At 38.2% G+C, this 19,689-nt stretch overlaps 3 protein-coding genes across 4 annotated transcripts; 1 reads left to right on the top strand and 2 right to left on the bottom strand.

Annotated features, from left to right (window-relative positions):
- Window positions 1-173: 173 nt before the first annotated feature.
- LOC306863699 (zygote arrest protein 2.L-like) lies at window positions 174-1,761 on the bottom strand. 2 transcript variants are annotated; one of them, XM_079407199.1, is made up of 4 exons: window positions 1,067-1,761; window positions 639-731; window positions 496-570; window positions 174-432 (listed from the first exon to the last, which is right to left on the bottom strand). In XM_079407199.1, exons 1-4 carry the CDS (start codon window positions 1,667-1,669, stop codon window positions 289-291), a joined length of 915 nt encoding a protein of 304 aa, XP_079263325.1. In that variant the 5' UTR covers window positions 1,670-1,761; the 3' UTR covers window positions 174-288. The 2 variants fall into 2 exon arrangements, with proteins under 2 accessions (XP_079263325.1, XP_079263324.1); XM_079407198.1 differs by having other exon boundaries at window positions 174-570; window positions 1,067-1,730.
- A 2,446-nt stretch (window positions 1,762-4,207) lies between these two features.
- On the top strand, window positions 4,208-10,556 carry LOC306863929 (klotho-like). Its single transcript, XM_079407528.1, has 5 exons — window positions 4,208-5,007; window positions 5,530-6,040; window positions 6,266-6,534; window positions 7,058-8,183; window positions 9,195-10,556. The coding sequence occupies exons 1-5, from the start codon at window positions 4,282-4,284 to the stop codon at window positions 9,533-9,535; spliced, it is 2,973 nt and encodes a 990-aa protein (XP_079263654.1). The 5' UTR covers window positions 4,208-4,281; the 3' UTR covers window positions 9,536-10,556.
- Window positions 10,557-14,004: 3,448 nt separating this feature from the next.
- On the bottom strand, window positions 14,005-17,130 carry LOC306864008 (replication factor C subunit 3). Its single transcript, XM_079407661.1, has 9 exons — window positions 16,923-17,130; window positions 16,504-16,641; window positions 16,344-16,411; window positions 16,169-16,266; window positions 15,828-16,009; window positions 15,199-15,335; window positions 14,581-14,679; window positions 14,365-14,434; window positions 14,005-14,261 (listed from the first exon to the last, which is right to left on the bottom strand). Exons 1-9 carry the CDS (start codon window positions 17,007-17,009, stop codon window positions 14,070-14,072), a joined length of 1,071 nt encoding a protein of 356 aa, XP_079263787.1. The 5' UTR covers window positions 17,010-17,130; the 3' UTR covers window positions 14,005-14,069.
- Between the last annotated feature and the right edge of the window lie 2,559 nt (window positions 17,131-19,689).

Here is a 19,689-nt window from a genome sequence, read left to right on the forward strand (position 1 = left end):
AATAAGTAAACCACAACATTAATTTTGTTCCTTTCAAAAGGATAGTACACTTTTTAAAGAGGAAAAGAAAAAAAAAAAAAAAACCTGTCTGTGCACTTCTCTTGCTGAACACCGATGTCATTTTGGGGGGTGAACGACCCCCCTTACAAAGCATAAACACTTACACTGGTATTATGCTGCAATACTTTATTGGTTTATACATTTATTGTAATACAAAAATACAACATCCCACCAGAGATGTCGATTGATCCACCAATGTAATTCTAAAACATTTAGAGACCTGAACAATCAGACTATGTACTTGAAACTGTAGATGGTGTCACAGGAAAGGCCTTTGCCCTTGCAGCGGCCGCACAGATCCTGGCGGTGAGGACGGCGCATATCAATGTGTCTCGGCTTCCGTTCACAGCAGCAGCGAGTCTTGCAGCAAACCTGGTGAAACAGAACATGGTCAAGTTTTACCAACAGCTTCAAGTGCACTTTGACGACTCGTACCTGGCACTGAATAGACTCCACTCTATATGGATTCAGTCCCGCCTGGCACTTCCTGCAGTGCTGCTTGAAGTACACCTGTGAAAATGCCATTTGATTAGGTTTAAGTCTTAAGATTAGAAGTTTGAAAGTCAAAAGCATTTTACCTTGGAGGTTCCCGAGATGCACCACACGAACGCACTCTCCCATCGAATATTGCACTTACTGCAGTGATAAAATCCGTATTTCTGCTCCAGAAACTAAAGAATAAATGGCTAAAATTATCTTTATCAACAAAAGAAACGCACAACACATGGTTTCTGCCGAATTTCCTTAGCATGCATTTAAAAAAAAGAAAAGACGAGATTCACAAAACTTCCGCAAATTTCAAGCTGGGGGTGGGGTTAAGTCTAGTAATCGTCATGAGTTGTATTCACCCAATGACATTGAGCGTCAGCAATTACTCGCATATTTATGAGGTCAGCTTATATTCGGACCGCGAAACCGACTAGCTAGGATTCATCGCGAACCTTTGAAAGTACCACGTAATTTGGGGGAAGTTACGGTTGCCATGATAATTTTCCCCACAACAAACCTGAAAGTTTGACCGTTTATTTCGCTGAATCACCGACTTCCCCTGCAGCGTTTCGTTGAGCGTCGGTTCATCCGGTTTATACTTCTCGTCTTCGTCCGTCTCGCTGTCCGTCTCCCTGCTCTCATCCCCTCCATCATCCTTACTTTCACCGGCAGTCGTGGAGAAGGAGAAAATCCTGCGGTCGAAGACAGGAGAGTAGATGGCGACGGGGCGGGAGAAGCGCACGGAGTTGACAGGTGTGCTGGGCAGGTGGCTGATGGACGGCGTCCTCGGCGAGTCCCATTTGTCGCCGCGATAAAACAGCGTTTTGTGCCCGAGTGAGCATTGAATGGTGGCATCTACCTTTGGGTTGACCTGCACACCAAACTCTCTCGTGTTGGCCTTGCGGAGGCGCGGCGTTAGGCTCGGGTTCACCTGAGATAATATCGCTTTTAACTGCGCGCGCTTATAAAAGTCGAAATAATCGGGGGCGTCTGGCGCAACATAAAAACTGTTTCCCTTTTTGTTCCAGTTCTGGTGCTTAAATTTACCGTTGCCGGGATAAAAGGGGAAATAACCAGGGTTGCCTCCGAAGTTGTATGGTGAAATGAGAAACTCCTCCATTGTGGCGTGATCGTGAGCAGAGGCACTGTGGCATTTTTATTTTCTTCCCCTTAATTGGCGCGACCTAATTAGCATTGATCACGTGCTGAAGTGGCTCAGGGAGAGATTGCGGATGTGACGCATTAGCAGGTAAAGATCGATCTCTGCATTTTTATATAAATTTGGCGTTACAGTTGAAACTGCTGTCGAGTATTTGACATGACAACCTGATTGTATTTTTAAAATAACAATTTTACAGTGAATTTATTTAGAGATTATCACTGTAATGTTCTTATAATAACAGAAATCATGGAATATTTAATAATAAATTATTTATCACACCAAAGGACAAGGTGAATTATAAATGTAAATATAAAATAATTAATTAAAACTTGTATTATATAAATCAATATACTATGAAGATATATGTATTTAAAAGCATTTTATTTGTCATAAATAAATACATGATAAGGTGATTAAAATAGTGAAATCTTACATTTTCTTTATTTCATTAAAGATATGTTATATTTTAACCTAAAATCTTGATTAATTGCATGTTAATTGACGAAACCAGATTACTGAATAGTCTCTTAGTGGAGATTTGAATAGCAGTAATAATTTGTCCGGTATGTTGCTAAGCATTCAGAGGTAAGTGGAGGGTAATAATAGGTGGATTTTAAAAGCCTTTTTGCCTCTGTTATGCAGTTTATGCATGGCAAACAGAGAGAACTAAACTAAAGGTTTACTAAAGGCCTTACATTTTAGGTTCACTATACTGAGCTGTTCAATCTAGGTTGCATTACTAGGATAAACTGTCTTTTTATGATGAGGAGGTCATTTCCTGTTTTGCTTTGTCCAGTTCCTTTAAATTTTATAATTAAAAGAAAGTATAAGAAATATGTTATTATCTGTATTGTACGATGGGATGTCCTCAAGCACTGTTAGTAATAATGTTTGTCTTGGTCAAAGCAACTTTTACATTTTAGGAACAGCCCCATTGGATCAACTTAAGCACTAAGTGATTCTTCAGTTCATGAATTAACAACCTTTGGATTACCACCACCTCCACATACAGAGGAATGCCTGAAACGTTTTAGACACAAATATGCGTCACTCCTCCATATTTAAGTAAGTTCAGTGCTCGGTGAGTGTGTTGTTTTTGTTCCAGCTGAAAGCACACTTTGGATTTGCTTGCCCTCTTTCTTCTCTTCTGTTCTCTCTTTCTGCCCAACCATCTCTATTTATAATTCATCTTCTATATGGAATAAAATAATTTTGGCTATAGCCTTTCAGAACGTTTATGTCAGTGGAACACAACATTACCATTGACTGTGACATTGTGCTTCACCACCCAACATAAATTCACACAAAACTGACCTTTAACAGGTGACTGACAAACAAGCCTTGAAAGGAAGCACAGGACTCACACCATTGATTTTTCCTCATCTGGATGGCACAAGGGAGGAGAGGTGTTGTAAAATAATATTTTGTGATATTTAGGTGTTATAAAATAATATCTTGTAAAATTTAGGCGTTTAAAGTAATGTTTTTTGATTACATAGAGCAGCAGATAGCTCCTATAAACTGATTGTAGAAAACAATATTTCTTATTCCTTCCAAAGTAATAAATTATTTTATTCATCGAATTACAGTATATACTGTACATTGGCGGTCAATGTGACTGTAGTATCGATGTTTTGCCTGAGTTAGACAGGCCAATAGCCCAGATAATGTGAGCATGGCCGCTTCAGAAGGCCAAATGGCTGGTTTAAAGCTAATAAAACAATCCCAGGGAACATTATTGGCCTTAACATATTACAGTGGTAGTTTTTCCTTCTGGTTCCATTCTGGACATGCAGGTGCACATTATCATTAGCCGTCCAGATGGAGAGAATTTCCATAAATGCAGTCTGATATATGACGCACATAATTCAATTAAATGCATGTCTGTTTCCTAGAATATATTACATTCACTTATACTGTAAAATGTTTATTTTATTACTTAATCAAGGTCTAGCTGTTAAAAATACACCTGTTTGTAGCACTTATGCAGCATGCGGTTTAAACTGTGCAAAGTCATGCTAAACAAAATTTAACTGATTAATTCAAAATGACTGTAAGCATTTTTAAAATACGTTTTATATATATTTTCATTACATTTTACAAGCCTGGACTGTTAACATTAATGTAATGTACTGTAGATGTATTTCATTCATAAATTGAAAGTCATTGGATAACCAATTTGGATTACTGGATAACTAGGTGATCAGTATTCCTGTAATATGTGGTTCAGTCATAGGTTTCATTCTTAAAACATTTTCAGTTGTTCTTTAGAGCTACTGAAGAAATCATGAATTGTTTGTTTTTGTTCTAATACTGTATAATCATATTTGCCCTATCATACACTAGCAGGAGGAAATGTGTTATTATGAAGGCTGGAATTGCGCAGCGCTTGGATACCCATTTACTCGTCAAGTGCCTGGGTAATAATTGATAGATTTCCTGAGAGGACAAAAAAACGGGTCCAGATGGGGCCCAGGTGGGTTATACCACAGTTGCAAACAGCTCGGAGTGATGTAAGAGACACAGCTCACTTGTTTAACATTTGGAAAGCTGTCCAGTTCTCTGACACCATGAAAGTGACATGGATTGTTTTGGCGTTCGTATTGTTCAGTCATCTACAGTGGACAACGGCTGTTCCAGGCACAGGGCTGCACACATGGGATAGATTTAGCAAACTTCCATATCCGGGTGACAAAGCCTTCCTCTATGACACATTCCCTGACAAGTTCGTGTGGGCTGTCGGCACCGCTGCCTATTCAGTTGAAGGAGCCTGGGAGAAAGATGGGAAGGGTAAGTCTATCTGGGATACTTTCACTCGCGGTGGGACCCGGGTGTCCAGAGGTGACGTGGGCAGTGACAGTTATCACAACATCCCAGGAGACCTCCGAGCCCTGCAGCAACTTGGAGTCAGTCACTACCGATTTTCTCTGTCCTGGCCACGGATCTTCTCCAACGGCACCAAAGAAAGCTACAATAAAAAAGGTGTGGAGTATTATAAAAGTCTAATTCGAGGATTGAAGGAAATTAAAGTGCAGCCTGTTGTGACTTTATATCATTGGGACCTGCCAGAGAGTTTGCAGACCTTATTTGGAGGCTGGAGCAATTCGGTTATGGTGGAACTATTCGCAGAATATGCTGATTTTTGTTTTAAAACATTTGGATCGGATGTGAAATTTTGGATTACCATTGATAATCCTTTTGTTGTGGCCTGGCATGGGTATGGAACTGGGGTTGTGGCACCTGGTATCAAAAATGACTCCGATTTGCCTTTCAGAGTTGGACATAATCTTCTAAAGGTAATTAGAACCATTTATGTATTTATTTATATATTTAATAAACAAAGATAATTTGCACACATCTCACACAAACGCACATAGTCTTGAAAGAGTTTTCAGTATCTTAAAAAAATTATATTCAAATAATTTAAAATATAATGTTAACCATTTATAAATATATATATATATATATATATATATATATATAATTTTCATTGTGAGAATTTTTGTAATTATTGTTAAAAATTACATTAGATATAATGTTATAAATGTATATACAAGCATTTTATATGTACACATACATTTTCATTTTTTATTATATATGTTAATAAGAAAAAATTATGTTTATAAAAACAAAAATATATTAAACAGCTTGTTCAAGGCTAGAATGATTGTTAGGCTTTTTGCTAGCATTTTTATTTGTTGTTTAATTAACGTTTGTACAATTTATGTAATTCAATGTGCAGTGTACAGTAAATGTTTTTCCAAATATAAAGTATTAACAAATGTTTTTTTTTTTTCCTGACCTGTGTTGTCTCCTAGGCTCATGCAGCAGCCTGGCACTTGTATGACAACCGGTATCGTTCCAGTCAGGGTGGGCGAGTGTCCATGGCTCTGGCCTCCCACTGGATCAAACCTAGCAGAACCAGGCAGGAGAACAAGAAAGCCTGCCAGTGTTCTCTTGACTTTGTGCTCGGCTGGTTTGCCCGACCATTGTTTGTGGATGGAGAATATCCACCCTGCATGAAACGCAATTTGACCCACAGACTGCCGTCATTCACGGAGGCAGAGAGCTTGTACGTTAATGGAACGGCAGACTTCTTTGCCCTGTCTCATGGACCTGCTCTTAGTTTTCAGCTGATCAATGACAGTCTGCGCTTTGGCCAGATAGAAGACCTGGGTCTGAGGATGCTGCTGTACTGGGTCAGTGCAGAGTACAACAATCCTCCCATTTTTGTGGTGGAGAGCGGCTGGTATGGAAGTGGCAACACGAATACAAAGGATGCTAAGCATATGTACTACCTGAAGCGCTTTATTATGGAGACTCTAAAAGGTACATGGATCAATTGAGGGTGTTTGATGAAATGACATGGATAGAATTAATAATAATAGATCATATATTAGCCAGTATATGGCCATTTTGAGATTATCTTATGTATATTTTTTAATGGTTAAAGAAGCATTTACAATGTAGGTATATTTAGACTTATTTAGCATTAACAATTCACATTTGACAGTTAGTAATTGATTGTAAACAATATTATTTTTCTCTTTATAGCAATCCGCTTTGACAGAGTAAATGTGATTGGTTACACAGCCTGGTCTCTGCTGGACGGTTATGAGTGGTACCGTGAATATGGAATACGACGAGGGCTATTCTATGTGGATTTCAACACTCCTGATCTGAAAAGAGAGCCAAAGACATCTGCCACTTTCTATAGCAAACTCATAGAGAAGAATGGCTTCCCTCAGCTGCCTGAGAACCGGCCTGCACAGGGCATCTTTCCCTGTGACTTTGCCTGGGGAGTTGCAGCCAACTCAATACAGGTAAAATTTTAAAGGGCACCTATTATGCAAAATCCACTTTTACATGGTGTTTGGACATAAATGTGTGTTGGCAGTGTGTCGACACAACCACCCTACAATTATTAAAATCCATCCACTCCTTATTTTATAATCCCCATTAAACCAAATCAGTCATATATAATATATATATATATATGTATGTATGTATGTATGTATGTATGTATGTATTTATGTTATGTGTATTTAAGTATTGATGGTTGAATGTTGATTGTTCATTTTTTTAAATAAATAAAAAACTGATGGTTAACTTTGTATTACATCTAACTGCGCACATTTCATCAAAATAAAAGTAAATGGCTTTAGCTTGTTGTTTGTCCCATTCAAAGGTCACTTTGGTAGAACTTAGATTCTGTGTAGATCTTATGATGTGTTTAACTTTAGTCTTTGATCTTTGTTCAAACTTCAAACATTGATAAAAAATCAATTGAATATATTAAAATTATTTAATTTATTTTTAATTCTGCCTTGTGATCCTGTTTTGAAGGTTGATACTATACCTACCCAGTTTGCTGACCCTAGTGTTTACATCTGGAATGTTTCTGGAAACGGAGAGCTGAAAAAGTTCCCTGGTGTGCTGGTGCCCCCTATGCACAGGAAACACCACTGTGCAGATTATGGCAGCATCCTTCAGCAGGTGTCTGACGTTCACCGTATGCAAGTCTCACACTTCCACTTCTCCCTCAACTGGTCCTCCATCACCCCAACAGGCCGGGTGTCTGATGCTAACGAAACGCTTCTAAAATACTACCATTGCTTTGTCAGTGAGCTACAAAAGGTTAACATAACCCCTGTTGTGACCCTTTGGCACCACACAGGGAAACTGTCCAGCCTGCCGGCCCCCATGGAGGCTGGTGGGGGCTGGCAGAGCGCGGAGACAGTTCAGGCCTTTGCAGACTACGCCAGGTTGTGTTTCCAACGACTAGGAGCTCATATCAAACTGTGGATCACGCTGAATGAACCTAACGATGAGGATCTTGAATACACTGTGGGCCACCAGTTGCTCCGTGCGCATGCGTTAGCTTGGCACGTCTACGACACCGAATTTCGCAAAGCCCAAGGTGGTAAGGCATCACTGGTTCTTCATATGGACTGGGTCGAACCTGCGTTTTCTTTCAACAGAGAGGATATTGCACCTGCAAACCGAGTCCTGGACTTTCGAGTCGGCTGGTTTGCAGAGCCCATCTTCGGAAGTGGCGATTACCCAGCGGTGATGCGTACTTGGCTCCAACAGCGAAACAATATCGATCTCTTCAACTACCACTTACCCGCATTTAGCGATGAAGACCGGCTGTTGGTTAAAGGAACCTACGATTTCTTTGCCATCAGCCATTTTACTACCTCGATGGTGTACGATGGAGTGGAAGACAAATACACCTTCAAAGACAAGCTGCAGGTACAGCTGATATCTGACGTGACCTGGATCATGTCTCCAAGACGCAACTCTCCTGTGGTCCCCTGGGGTCTTCGCAAGGCACTGAACTGGATTAACTCTCGATACAAAGGTGTTCCCATTTATGTGATGGCCAATGGTGTTCAAGAGGACACCGCTAGGTTTAAGGATAGCTTGCGCATCTACTACCTTTACAATTACATTAATGAGGCCTTGAAAGGTAAGAAATCGTATGTAATGAGTTGAATTCCAATAGGCAGACACTGGGTGGCTTATACTGATTCCAGTTTCTATCAGGAGTAGTTTATTGAACCTTTAGACAAAATATTTTTGAAAGATGTGAAAACATATGTGCTTTGTGTTGAGGCTTGTATGGCCAAAAAGTATGATGAAATTCAGACTGCTTGTAACGTAAATCAATGACATCTTTATAACAGTATAGCAGACTACTACTAAAAAATGCATTTAAATATTAGCTGTCAGCCTATATCTCCCAATAATATGTCTTAATAAAGTGATAAACTATAAACTATCAATCAGATGACAGAAGGCATGTAGTAGATTGTGTACAACAGATTTATCAGCAAAGTTTTGGCATATCAAATATGATACTGTAGGCTTTAACATTTGCCAATAAGGTTATCCTAATATGGCTATTTTTTATTTTATTAACTCTATTACGATTTCTTATAAATTTTATTAAAATTCAAATGAATGGAAATGTTATTCATATTATTTAAAATATTAAGATGATTAAGATTTAAAACTCATTATATACTGATATTAAATGTAACTCATAGGTATAATTAAACTTATTGTAATTAAATTACTGTTTGTTTCAATATTATTATATGTTGTTAATTTATAACGTATAAATCAACATAATCTATAATGTCCTAGACATTCAATTTTAGTTTAGTTTCTCAGTACAATAACCCACTTGGATAAGTTCTGATGACTCAAAGCAATGCCATTTCTATTTAGAGGCACAAAGCTCACATTGTACACATACATCCACACACAGCAGATTAATTATTAAGCAGAAAACTAGGGAAACAGTTTGCTGATCTCAGGAAAACTAGCAAGCCGCTCTTTATCTGAGCTTTGGAAAAAAATATTTGTTTACTATTCCCAAAACACTGGCAAGCCCTTATTTACCTTGTCATCTGAATTCGCTTTATAGTTACGTCATGAGTTCTGTTGTTTTCTAACTTCTGACTTGTTCTTTTAGCATACATGCTGGATGGAGTAAATCTGAAGGGATATTTTGCATATGCGTTCAGCGACCAGCGGGACCCAGGTTATGGTATGTATGGTCACGTGCAGGAGGAGGTCATCTCAAAATCTTCACTGGCCCATTACAAAAACATTATCCACCACAACGGCTTCCCTGCCCCAGGCACACCTCGACAACATTGTCCCCATGCTCCAGTGCACGGCTCTAGAGGTTATGTCCTCACCAAACAGCCTGTTGTTGGCTTTCTCTCTCTGGTGAGCTCTTGCATGCTGATCACAGTGTGCCTTGTGATCTACTATGCAGTCAAAAGGCACAAAATAGCCACCAAAAAATGAACAAAAATGGTTCCAGTGGACTTTTTTAATTTATTTGTTTTAATGGTTAGTTTGCCAACCTACAAACTATGCTTTTGACTCTCTTAAATTGTAGTACCTCTCAAATTTCTTAATGGGTAGTACACAAGCCAGGAAGACCTGGATAATTATTTAACTGCAGCTTTACAATGTAAAAACACTATTTATTTGTAAAAAAGCATATTGCATTATTTGGTCAAGTTTGCACAACAGTTTGGTTTTTGCACAGGAGTTGTAAAATAAAAGTTGGGGGAAAAGTATTTTATTCTATTCTGCCATTTTGAAGATCTTACTATGGTTGGCTTAGGTAAGTGATGTTACAGAGGTCATATATATAGACTTTACGCAAGTGAACGAGCACTGCTGCGCACATGCACTCTAAACCGACGGAGTGCAATAGAATAGGAGTGCAATCATTTTGAGTAAAATATACATTTTGCTAAAATATTTGTTGTCGAACATTAAATGTGACGCATGTAAAATTTGTGTGTATGTAAAACCTACATAAGTGTATTTTTAGGATAGCAGTAACTGCACAGCTCAAATGAGTTCACATATGTGTAATGTTTTAATGTTCTACTTATAACCATAAAATGTACAGCTGTCATAAATCCAGAGAGAAAGGCTGCATATAGAAGCTGCTGATCCACTGAATGCACAAGCACCTGTTAAAATTTAGTTTTCATATTTAAGTAAACTTGTTTTATGAAACCCCCAGACTTTTGTTAGGTTTGTGCGCCAGTCGTCCTTGAGGAGCTGCCGTTTTACTTTGTTTCATTTTATTTTATGTCGAATGTCTGCTGGTTCCTGCCTCCTTCTTTCCCAATCTACAATCACCATCTTTTGACCATAGTAAACAAAATAGGAAATTACAGTTACACTTCTTTACATATTATACTTTTCCTACAAAACACATCTAGCCATCTATTTCTTATTGTTCTAATCAATATATTATATATAGTAAAAATTAGTTTCAAATAAATGCTACTGTAATAAGCTGTACCATATCAGATGATTGTTCAAAGCCAAAGGACATCAGTGTGTGTAAAGGAGGGGAGGCAAATTTCATTTCAAAAATCCAATATCTCAAAATATTAGAATTTCCTAATATTAAAAAAACACTTATCAAAGTGCCATTTGTGCTTAAATGTAATTCCCACTCCAGTTTGCAAATAGAAAAAAGAAACCGCAATAAGATTTTTTTTTTTTAATTCACAAACTTCCAGGTACTTGTAGTTGGCGAAACATGGATCAGAGAACACTGAATTTGAAACATCTAAATGGCAAGACTTATTTACATTGCACCTACAAAGAAATAAGCTGTTATTGCATTCTCATATTTTGTCAATTTTACATAGTTTGATTAAGTGACTCTAGTCTAAATGGATGATGTTTCTGCTGTATAGAAACTTATACTGGCAGTCTGAGGAGAGTAACTGTGGTGAAGTTCCTAATTCATGAGGGCAGGTTGCAAAATCGCGCATAATTGGCATGATGAATAGAAATAACAAACATTTTCTCTGAAACAGAAAAACTGATGTTGATAATTTCACAAGTGAAGGCTAACTATCGCATCCAAAATAAGCTATACGTAGAGAGAGAGAGAGAGTGTGTGTGGCGGGATGAGCAAACGACAGACACAGTGGGTGTGGCGTAGGGCTTTTATTAAACAGAAATAAAGTGTCCAAAATAAACAGGGGTTCTGGTGTCCTCATCGTGCTAAGGGGTTTGTGAAGGAGGTTAGTGTTCTGGAAGGAAGGGTCCAGGTAAGGGGCGGACACACACACACAATGTGACTTGAGCCCCCCTGATGGAGGTGCCCTGGCGCCGGCTCTGGGTCCACGGCGCTAGTCGGCCCCGCATCCTGGTATGGAAAGCCAAAGTGGTCATAAACGTCTGCTTGGGCGTCTGATTGCAAACTGACACGTCAAAAGCATACGATTTGACAGCAAACCGCGCGTCCTGGACGTGTGATTTCCTATAAAACGCGCGTTCTTGTCCAGGAAATCACACGTCGAGGACGCACGTTCTCCATAATCCCAAAGCGCGCGCTAAGAACGTCCAGCGCGGTTTGCTGTCAAATCGTACGCTTTTGACGTGTCAGTGTGCAATCAGATGCCCGAGCAGGCGTTTATGACCACTTTGGCTTTCCAGATTCTGGCCCGACGGCCGTCTCACGGGTCCGGCAGCTCACGTCTCTGGCGGTGCGGGACAGCGGGAGTCCCCTCTACGCTCCCTTCCTGAACCCACGAGGACACCAGCGTGCATGCACGGGGAAGAGACCGGTCTCTCGAGGAGAGGCGCGCTCGGCATTTAAACAGCGGCGGGGATAAGGCTCTATTCTGATCAGGTGCGCCTCATCACACGCCGCCAGCCCTGGCTGTTTCAGCGCCCCTCCTCTCTCACACACCCACTCCCGTCGGGAGCCTGGTGAAGGGCGGCGAATACGGGACGGGGTGGTGATGATGATAAGGGGGAGGCAGTCAACTCGTCACAATATACACACACAATATTCAGTCCTCACCTTAAGGTTCACTTATTTTTTTAAAATTTGTGAAGTTTACTAGCCATTTCAGAGTGAAAATTACTACATTTTTTTAGTGTGCTGGGTTACATTCACACACAGTTTGGTTATTCATGATAGTCGGCACACTGCCACTGCTGCTCCCAAAGATCAATTTATTCAAATAGCCTAAACAATCCTATATTCTAATAAATCGATATTTGGGAACCGTGCAGTGTGCTGATTCTTTTAGTGAAGTGCTTTGTTAGACCAAGCACCTAAAGTTTTTGGATGTACGCATATATTTTTAACACTTTCATGGCCCCTTTTGAACATTCTATTGACAATAACATTGCATCTACGTTTCAACCATCTCTCATTAGAGTTAGTGGACAGTCTGCTTAATAGCTGCCAACTCTTTATTGTAGTAATGGTCTCCCAACAGACATTTACTGACTATAAGCAACTTTTTAAATGTCAGCTTAATCTAACCCTAACAGTAAATACTCCACTAACACTCCAGTGAGAGTTAGTAGATATGTAGGTTCAGCATTAATTATAGTCAACAGAATGTTAAAGGGACCATCAAGGACCCCGAAGGATAAAACATGCATGAAAAAGAACTTTGAGAAGATTCTTACCACAGGACACTTTCGGCACCTTCACAAGTTATGCTTTGCTCTAGAATAATTTAGGTGGAAAACAGGAACACGGGTCAGTAATAAAAGCAAAAGGATCTGCCAAGACTGTTAATAATCTTGTTAATAATTGATTAATAATCAACTTCAAAATTAAGGTTGGAAATTGTCTGCATCACGGTCATCTTACCGGTTGCAGAGAAGAAACATGCTTTTTAGGTATGAAGAAATAGTAAAGTAAAATTATTAGCAATAATCATGACATTTTGTCCTTTACAGAAAAGCGTGGCTTCTTTAGAGTTAAGTTATCCCCCTTGTGCATTAATGAGACATGTTACCATGCTGACACAGCAACAGCAGCACTGTAAAACCAAACAAAAACTGTAGGCCTATTGAAAATATTGAATCTTTGTTTTCAATTTCTTTCTTTTTTTTTGCAATATTTTATTTTTTAATTACAAAATAATTAGTTTTACTCTCAAACACAGAATGTTTGGTTGAATAATAAAGACATAAAAATAATTCCATAGTGATCCCGCTTAGCTTTTGCACCAGCATTGATTGTAGAATGGAACATGTAAACAAAAAGAAAACCTGGCCTTCCTACAAAAAACATGATGCATGTGTATTTATAACAAACGCAGCAGCTCTATCATTGTGATGAGAAGTAAATGATAATGAGAGACACCTGCGCCACTCACCAGTCTCGAGTCCCACGGAGGAGCTCCAGGGATGATATGCTGCATCCCAATGTGCCTACTCGGGCCCGGTGCCAGAGAGGGGACGGGGGTTTTTGGCATACTCTTTTCAACATACTATGCTTTGGGACACACTTATTGTAATCTCACATACTATTTAGGATAGATAGCACATTGGGACGCAGGGCTAGTCTAAAGCCCTTCCATATAAACAACCATTTTAGTTCACACAATCTCACTAATTTGGTCCAGGTTCAATGAGTCAGGATAATTTGATGTGCCCACTTATTCGTAAGCAGCCCTTTGATGTCGATTATGGATCAAATCGATCCACCATGGTAAACGGCAAATATATTTGTTCTGTTTAATGCATGAGCTGTTGTTTTCCTCAGTGTATAACTTATATTCTTCATTTGTAGTAACCTTTCTTGCTCTTTTTAAGTTATTTTTACACAAAGATTGTATTAAGCTTTTCTAAGCATGTTTGCAATTTCCATTCCATTCGTGCTTTATGTTGTCAAGGTTTTGTTCATTTCATCCTCGTCCATGTTAAATTCTTTACCTCTTTGATTAGATACCCAAATAGCAAGAACAGCAGCCAAGAATTTTTTTAATGTCCTTTATTATGAAAAACAAACAGTTAATTAGTATATCTTATTCTTTTAGGCAACAGTGGCTCAGAACATAAAGTTGTCAAGTCCATCTTCCATGAACTTCTTGTAGATGGCCATGAATTTAGCTACAAAGGCCTCCAGGTGGTAGATTGCTTTGTTGCCCAGCTGCAGTCTGTGCTCGTAGTATGCGGCCATCTGAGCCACCTCAGACTTCAAATGTCCATCGCAGTTACTTAGCAACTCTGTCACCAGACCCTGGAATACCATGCAAAGAAACAACAGTGATTGTTCACCAGTTTTATTTAACCCTGCAATTCAACTTCTATTTCACAGTATTGCTGTAAATAAGTAGCTGTACCTTCATGATGACTTCTGGTGGGATGCAGTGAGTCAGAAGTTCATACAATCGTGCCCGAACCTCCAAAAGTCTGTCAAAATATAATTTAGTTTACATTTACATGTATGCCACTTAAAAACATACCAGGTTATTGAAACCAAAATTGTTCAAATCTATCATAATGTAAAAGACAGCAGGGGATTTTAATTCTGCGCTTGTATTCAGGCATTTTCTGACCTTTGAGGGCTCTGCTGGCTGACTATAGCATTAGCGGTCTCTCTGAGGTAAACCTCCCAGTCTGTCTCAGGGATGTCCTGGTCTGGAGAGAATGGATACCTGCAGGAAATCAATTTGGGAACAGATTACCTAAACTGTATGTGAGGCATCACTTCAGGTGAATTATGTTCATTCAGAGGCTTCATTTGTGATCAACCCATTTAATCCCATTGGTCACAAAGCAAACCGTCAAACAAAGGTTTTCAATTAAATTATGTGCAGTTTCACATGGTTAGTGCAAATTGTCACATGACCAGAGCAGTTTATTTCCTGTTTGCACCATGAGAAGATGATGACTGCATCAAAGCTCCAAAACAAAAGGCTGGTAAAGCATGTTAACAAAGATGACAAAGATTTTTGGTACACATTATCTTTATGGTGTCTAGTATTAATATATGAATTCACATATATTCAGTTTTGCAGAGTGTGGTGTGGTCAAAAATGTAAAAAATAATTACTAAGGGTTACTAATGACGCATCATTTGGATATTTTCATGTCTGGGACGGGTTAACACTGGAAAACTGAACAACACCGATGATTTATTTCATTCTCTGAGATCTCTCTTCTTGTTGACTTACTGTTGAACTCTGCAGGCCTCACACATCAGCAGAGCTTTACGGAGGTTACGGCCAGACTTCTCAGCGATTTTTTTGGCCAGTTCTGGAGGAAGCAGCAGCCCCTCCTTCCTGCACACACCTGACAGAACACTGCACACCTGAGAGGACAAAGGTTGGGTTGTTTTCATACGTCCAGGAAAACACATTTGAATTAAAAATGTATTTCTCAAATTAATATATTTAGGAAATAATGCATTTGCTCAACAAGGCTGCATTTATTTGATAAAACATACAGAAAAAACAGTAATATTGTGAATTATTAGTCCAATTTAAAAGAACTGTCTTCTATTTTAATATATTTTAAAATGTAATTTATTCCTGTGATGCCAAAACTGAATTCAATTGTCATTACTCCAGTTTCAAATGATCCTTCAGAAATCATGATTTGCTGCTCAAGAAATTTCTCAGTATTATCAATGTTGAACACAGTACTGTTAAATATCTTTGTGGAAATTATGATAGTTTTAAATTTTCTATCATTATAAATTTCTTTAACATCACTTTTTAAACAAATTAAAATGCTGAATAAGAGAAATAATAGCTTATTACAATGTTTTTTTTTAATAAAGAAAAAAAAAAAACCACTTCACCTCATCCACACTTGGCAGGGGGACTCTCACAGCCAGACACCTGCTCCTGATGGGGGCAATCACTTTTGAGGTGGAGTTACAGCACAGAATCAGTCGACAAGTGGACATGTACTTCTCCATCGTACGGCGCAAGGCATGCTGAGCATCTTTAGTGAGTCGGTCCACCTCTGTCAGCAGCACAACTGTGAAAACATGAGAAATTTATCATTGCCAATTCGGTTCTATTACTGTTGTGTAAGTGTACGGATCATTAATATAAAACTAACAAATCCAGACACAGCTCTTAGCTATATTTAACATTCAGATTAATCATCTAACCCAATGAAAGGAAAAAGCCGAACCTCTGAACTCCCTTTGAGCATTGGACTGAATCTGCTGAGACTGGGCAACAGTTTTGATCAGCTCCTGAATGACCACACGGTCACTGTTCCCAGCATCACTGAGGAAAACAGATCATGAGGCATGAGGTTCTGCTAATAAATGCTCCCAACAGATCCTAGTCATTCTTGTCATTACCTTGGATTCACCTCTAGATGGTAGTTGCTGGCAATGGTGTTGATTTCAAGCTTCTTTTTAGATGGAGTCTACAACAGACAAACACTGATAGTTCATACTGTACTATTAGGCTATATAATTAGAAAACAGTTTATAACTATTTAGTTTTTTCTTTAAATACCGTGATGGACTGGTGTTCAATTCTGAGTTTCTCGACCCCGGGACCGTACAGCTCTCTGAGCAAACACATGATCCGGGTTTTCTTACCAGCACCAGACGGTCCATAAACCAACAAGTGGGGAAAGTCACCACACTGGACCTGTAAAATTAACAAGCCAGAGATCATCATTTTATCAAAATATATTATACTAATTAAAGACAGTATTGCTAATATGTGAAGCACATTTAATTATATCACAGCTGCTGCAAAGTATATTGTTGCTGCAACTGTAAACAAACAATTTGAAGTATTTTCTTCCAGAGGAGAGCGCGATTATGTACATAAAGCATAATTCATATTTAGTTATTGAAACTGACTTGAGTCTGACCAAACAAACACCAGTTCGCTTTCTGGATAGTAAGTTAAGTTAGCTTCTTTACCAGATTTTTGAGCTGATTTGCTTGCTCCTTGTGGTAGTCGAGTTTAGACAAGGACGATGGTCGGTATTTATCAACCCATAAACTCATTTTCTCCCCTGAAAATCGCGCCTCTGTAAAAAAAATAATAATAATAATATTGTTATTGTAAGCTGCCTCCTCCCGCGAAACGTAAACCCGCGCAGTGCGCTGTCAGAACGGCATCTACAGGGAGCGAAGAGGGACACGTGCTTTCGCGTTCCGTAAAACTCATTACATTACTACGTTCCTTACAGTTCGGCGCTAATTGTGTTCTTTATGGATTATTTAGCACATTGGAATAATTTATATATAAATTATATATGCATAGCCTTATTGTCATCAAATTATGCTCATAGCTCGAGAAATAAAAAAACAATAAAAACCATCTATGTGAGGGATTCCTTACTCTCTTACCTATGCAGTTTCTGTCATTTCAACCCACAGCGATTCAGGGTCTATCTTTCGCCCTTTCCTCATGTAGTTTTTCACCTACATGCTACATCCAAGCACTATGCTGCATTTATTGGCAAAACAGCTGCATGTCCACACTGATGTTCACATCATTCATATCTCCTATCCTTCAAAGAATGATATATTATACATTTTTGTGTGTCCACATGAGACATTTTGTGAAATTTTAGCAGACAAGTATAGGCCTACATAGGCTAGGGAAAACATAATCTCATGCTTTTACTTTATTCTGTCAGATTTTTGTTTACTTCAGAAGCTCTATGAAATACTTACTTACTTACTTTACTTTTGTCATTTAGCAGACGCTTTTGTCCAAAGCGACTTACAAATAAGAAAAAGTAACTAAAACTAAAAAGTTACAACTCTATAAATACTATCTACCCACATATTTAAGAAAATAAAGAAATTAAATAAAATTGACACATGCATATAACAACAACATTTCAATAATAAACATATCAATGAAAAAAATTAAATAAAAAGCTACTACTATCCCTTGCCGGTGTCCTAGCCCGGTGGAGTCGCACGGTAGAGTCGATGGTCTTTACACTCTTTAGTTTTTTACTTTTTTACTTTTGTCATTTAGCAGACGCTTTTGTCCAAAGCGACTTACAAATAAGAAAAAGTAACTAAAACTAAAAAGTTACAACTCTATAAATACTATCTACCCACATATTTAAGAAAATAAAGAAATTAAATAAAATTGACACATGTATTACTATTAATAAATAGTATTAAGAGGTGAGCGAGAAAGGAAAGATGACAATGAGGAATACAGAATTATAAAGTGGTTGCTGATAAATGATACCTGCATTCTCATGGTATCTCAGGAATGCTTTTCAAACCACAGAAATATTTGTGCATTTTAGTTGAGGAATTTCAGCAATAGGCCTAGTTTCTGCTGTCTTGCCAATGTCAGACAAAATCAGGAGTTGTCACAATTCCACAAAGTACAAATATTATTCTAATACAGGTGAACGCAATTTGGGTTACACTGTGCATTTGCAAAACCTTGGTTATGTTCCTATTAAATATTTATAATGTCAATATTTATTTTCTTAAATATGTAGGTATATAGTATTTATAGAGTTGTAACTTTTAGTTTTAGTTACTTTTTCTTATTTGTAAGTCGCTTTGGACAAAAGCGTCTGCTAAATGACAAAAGTAAGTAAGTAAAGTAATATTATTGACTGGATGCATATACAGCGAGGAACGCGTGGTTCAATGACGTCTGGGAAAATGTCAAAAAAATTATGTTTAATTGATAACAAATGCACAAAAAACTACAAACTGTACACTAAATTGAACTCAGGTATTACCGTCTGATGCCATCTCAGTGACAGCAGACTAAATTTAAGACCTGTCATGCCTTGTACTATATTATACCATAATTCATACATTTAGTGTTCATTTGATGTAATCTAGTATGCTAATAATGAGTAGTATATGTATTTCATACAAGCTGTTGATAAATCTCATTTTATCATGTCATCTTTCTCTTTTTACTTCCCTCCCCTTGATATAAACAGTATTCTCAGAGAGTGTTTAAGTGAGATCGAGGAACCATCCCAGAGGAAGCACTTCACTACCTGTCTGAATTGCTGAAGACTCAGGTAACACCACAAAACAGACATCTTCCAACTGAGATTTATTTATTTACATTTATCATTGTAAGCATATTTTGTCAATAGACTTGTGTCATGCTTTTCTGATTTTTTTTTTTTTCTTCAGAGAAAAAGATATTAATGATTGAAGTTTCTGGAAGAATCTCAGACATTTCACAATTAAATGAAACTTAACTCCTGATCAACAAAAGAGCAATGAGAGGTTTAAATGGTATCTTCTTGAAGATTTTGAGTTTTGAAATCGCAAAGTTTTTTCATTATTTCAGGTCATTTCCTGTTGATATGGCATCACAGTAGTTCTCTTACTGATTTTGAGGGAGCAATATCCACTCAACATGTAACCTTCACACAACAGCACTAACATTCCCCTTCAAATACAGGTGCAAAGCATCCTTTCATTTTCATCGTCACTTACAGATCAAAAACTCCATGTATGTGAAGGGTCTGGTGAAGCTTTGCGATCTGGCTGAATTTCGCTGTACGTGCTGTTTGACAGAGCACTAATAGAACATGAAATTTTCTGTGCGTTACTGTTGCCGCTCAGATGGCGAGGAGTAATCCTCAGTACAGGGTGATGCTGCTGAAGTTCTTCATGAACTATCTGACTACAGAGGGATATTCACAGGTTTACAAAGTCATGGCCGACTAAACAG

This window comes from Barbus barbus (assembly GCF_936440315.1).
Source record: "Barbus barbus genome assembly, chromosome: 45".
Taxonomy (NCBI): domain Eukaryota; kingdom Metazoa; phylum Chordata; class Actinopteri; order Cypriniformes; family Cyprinidae; genus Barbus; species Barbus barbus.

Excerpts from the sequence above, each read along its gene's own strand:
- LOC306863699 (XM_079407198.1), bottom strand. The coding sequence starts at position 1,669 with ATGGAGGAGTTTCTCATTTCACCATACAACTTCGGAGGCAACCCTGGT. Across the intron at positions 732-1,066 it reads ATAAACGGTCAAACTTTCAG|TTTCTGGAGCAGAAATACGG; the intron begins GTTTGTTGTGGG and ends TTTATTCTTTAG. Across the intron at positions 571-638 it reads GCATCTCGGGAACCTCCAAG|GTGTACTTCAAGCAGCACTG; the intron begins GTAAAATGCTTT and ends GCATTTTCACAG.
- LOC306864008 (XM_079407661.1), bottom strand. The coding sequence starts at position 17,009 with ATGAGTTTATGGGTTGATAAATACCGACCATCGTCCTTGTCTAAACTC. Across the intron at positions 15,336-15,827 it reads CCCTGCCAAGTGTGGATGAG|GTGTGCAGTGTTCTGTCAGG; the intron begins GTGAAGTGGTTT and ends TTGTCCTCTCAG. Across the intron at positions 14,680-15,198 it reads GAGGCCTGCAGAGTTCAACA|GTATCCATTCTCTCCAGACC; the intron begins GTAAGTCAACAA and ends GATTTCCTGCAG.
- LOC306863929 (XM_079407528.1), top strand. The coding sequence starts at position 4,282 with ATGAAAGTGACATGGATTGTTTTGGCGTTCGTATTGTTCAGTCATCTA. Across the intron at positions 6,041-6,265 it reads TATTATGGAGACTCTAAAAG|CAATCCGCTTTGACAGAGTA; the intron begins GTACATGGATCA and ends TTCTCTTTATAG. Across the intron at positions 6,535-7,057 it reads TTGCAGCCAACTCAATACAG|GTTGATACTATACCTACCCA; the intron begins GTAAAATTTTAA and ends CCTGTTTTGAAG.